Source organism: Argopecten irradians, unplaced genomic scaffold (assembly GCF_041381155.1).
Source record: "Argopecten irradians isolate NY unplaced genomic scaffold, Ai_NY scaffold_0352, whole genome shotgun sequence".
NCBI lineage: Eukaryota > Metazoa > Mollusca > Bivalvia > Pectinida > Pectinidae > Argopecten > Argopecten irradians.
The window spans coordinates 59053-61216 of NW_027187819.1; the positions used below are offsets into that span (position 1 = coordinate 59053).

At 46.4% G+C, this 2164-nt stretch overlaps 1 protein-coding gene across 1 annotated transcript; it reads right to left on the reverse strand.

Annotated features, from left to right (window-relative positions):
- Window positions 1–418: 418 nt before the first annotated feature.
- LOC138312517 (uncharacterized) lies at window positions 419–1153 on the reverse strand. Its single transcript, XM_069253360.1, has one exon. It carries the CDS (start codon window positions 1151–1153, stop codon window positions 419–421), a length of 735 nt encoding a protein of 244 aa, XP_069109461.1.
- Between the last annotated feature and the right edge of the window lie 1011 nt (window positions 1154–2164).

A 2164-nucleotide genomic window follows, 5' to 3' on the forward strand; every position in this document is an offset into this window, starting at 1 on the left:
CTGGTAACCTGGGGTTACGACCAAACATGAGAAAATATGGGCTATGGCCTGTTGATTCCTGACGAGTGCAATTGTAAGCGTGAACCATACTCGAGACATGAGCTTTCCAGTCCTTCTTCTGGTCATGTGAGAGAGTTCCTAACATTCCTAATAACGTTCGGTTAAACCTCTCGCACAAGCCGTTCCCCACGGGGTGGTAAGGGCTGGTATTGGACTTCTCTACTCCTGTTATCCTACAAAGCTCTTTCATGAGGTTACTTTCGAAGTTTGTTCCCTGGTCTGAGTGTATTCTCTTGGGCAATCCGTAGTGGACCACAAAATGGTTAAAGAATACCTCAGCCGTAGTCCGAGCAGTCTGGTTACGAGTAGGTACCGCTACAGCGTAGCGCGTGAAGTGATCTGTTATTACCAAGATATTCTAAATTCCACCTTTCGAAGTCTCCAACGTGAGGAAGTCCATACAGACGAGCTCAAGTGGCTGAACGGTGTTGATCGAGACGAGAGGTGCACAGGTCTTGGCTGGTGTTTTACACAACACACAACGCTGGCATGCCTTTATCCAGTCGCCAGTATCCTTTGCCATACCGATCCAATAAAAGCAATCCCTGAGTAGAGACAAAGTGCGGTCACGACCCTGATGTCCTAACTCATCGTGTAGCATCTTTAGGACTGTTGAGACCATGGATCTAGGCAGGGAAATCTGAGTCTTGGTTTCACCATCGGAGATAACCTCTCTGCATAATAAACCATCTATCATACGAAGTTTGTCAAAATTCTTCATCATGGCTTGGTAACCAAAACACAACGGTAAATCATCCTTCCTTGGTTTAGATCCAGACTCGACGAAAGGGATCCAGAAGCGCAATGAGGCGTCCTTATGTGGCTCCTCTTGAAGTTCCGGTAAAGATGCTGATGTGGAAGGTGGAGACTCACTTTGAATAACCTGGGTTGACATGGCGATGGTTTCTACGTATGGTGATGTTGTCACTCCCTTGCTCAATGCTTTTATGACATCTTCTGATATGGTAGTCATTTCCTCATCCCTCTGTATAGATGGATGCCGAGACATACCGTCCGCGTCGGCATTCTTAACACCTGGTTTGTACTGGATCGTAGTTAGCCAAGGCGGCAACCCATCGTTGAGACGTAGCATCGAGTTTGGCTGAAGTAAGCACATATGTCAACTTATTTTTGTCTGTTATCGCTGTGAATGGACATCCGACAAGGTAATCCGAAAATTTCTCGGTGACTGCCCACTTTAACGCAAGGAATTCCAGGCGATGTGCGGGATATCGTCTCTATGCTTTGGACAAACCACGACTGGCATACGCAATCACTCGTTTTACACCATCTTGTTGCTGATATAGGACAGCTCCTAAACCAAATCCAGAGGCGTCAGTGTGGAGGATAAATGGCTGCTTGAAATCGGGATAACTCACAATGGGAGGTCCAGACAGGCAAGTCTTTAGTTTCTGAAACGCTTCCTCCTGTTCCTCTCCCCATTTCCAAGGTATAGGAGCGCCACTCTTGGTCTTAGCACCCTTCTTCTTCTGGGTTGGCGTCATTAACATAGAGAGAGGCCGGGCTATCCTGGAGAAATTCTCTACAAAACGGCGATAATAGCCGACAAATCCTAGAAACTTCCGGATATCATCTGAGTTCTCAGGACGTGGCCATGTTGTCACTTTTTCCACCTTCTCGGGATCTGGCTCTATTCCATGTTCGGATATTATATGTCCTACATACTTGACCTTTCGACGAAAAAATGAACATTTGTCCGGTGCAAGCTTCATCCCACACTCAATGATCCGTTTGAATACAAGGTCAACACTGTGAAGATGCTCTTCAAACGTCTTCGAGAATATAATCACGTCATCTATGTAGACATAGCAGTACTTGGTATGTAGGCCCATCAAAGCTTCTTCCATCAGTCTCTGATACGTTGCTGGAGCATTGGCTAGGCCAAAGGGCATCCGTGTGTACTCGTAGAAACCCAAGGGTCCGACAGTAAACGCAGTGCGCTCTTTATGCTCCGAATGGATCTCTACCTGATGGTACCCTGACTTCATGTCAACTGAAGAGAAGAATTTGTTTCCTGCTAAGTTGTCCAACGTCTCATCTATACGAGGTAATGCGTAAGCATCTTTCACGGTCCTGTCGTTGA

Bases quoted from the DNA above. Each gene is read 5' to 3' on its own strand.
- LOC138312517 (XM_069253360.1), bottom strand. From the start codon at position 1,153: ATGCTACGTCTCAACGATGGGTTGCCGCCTTGGCTAACTACGATCCAG.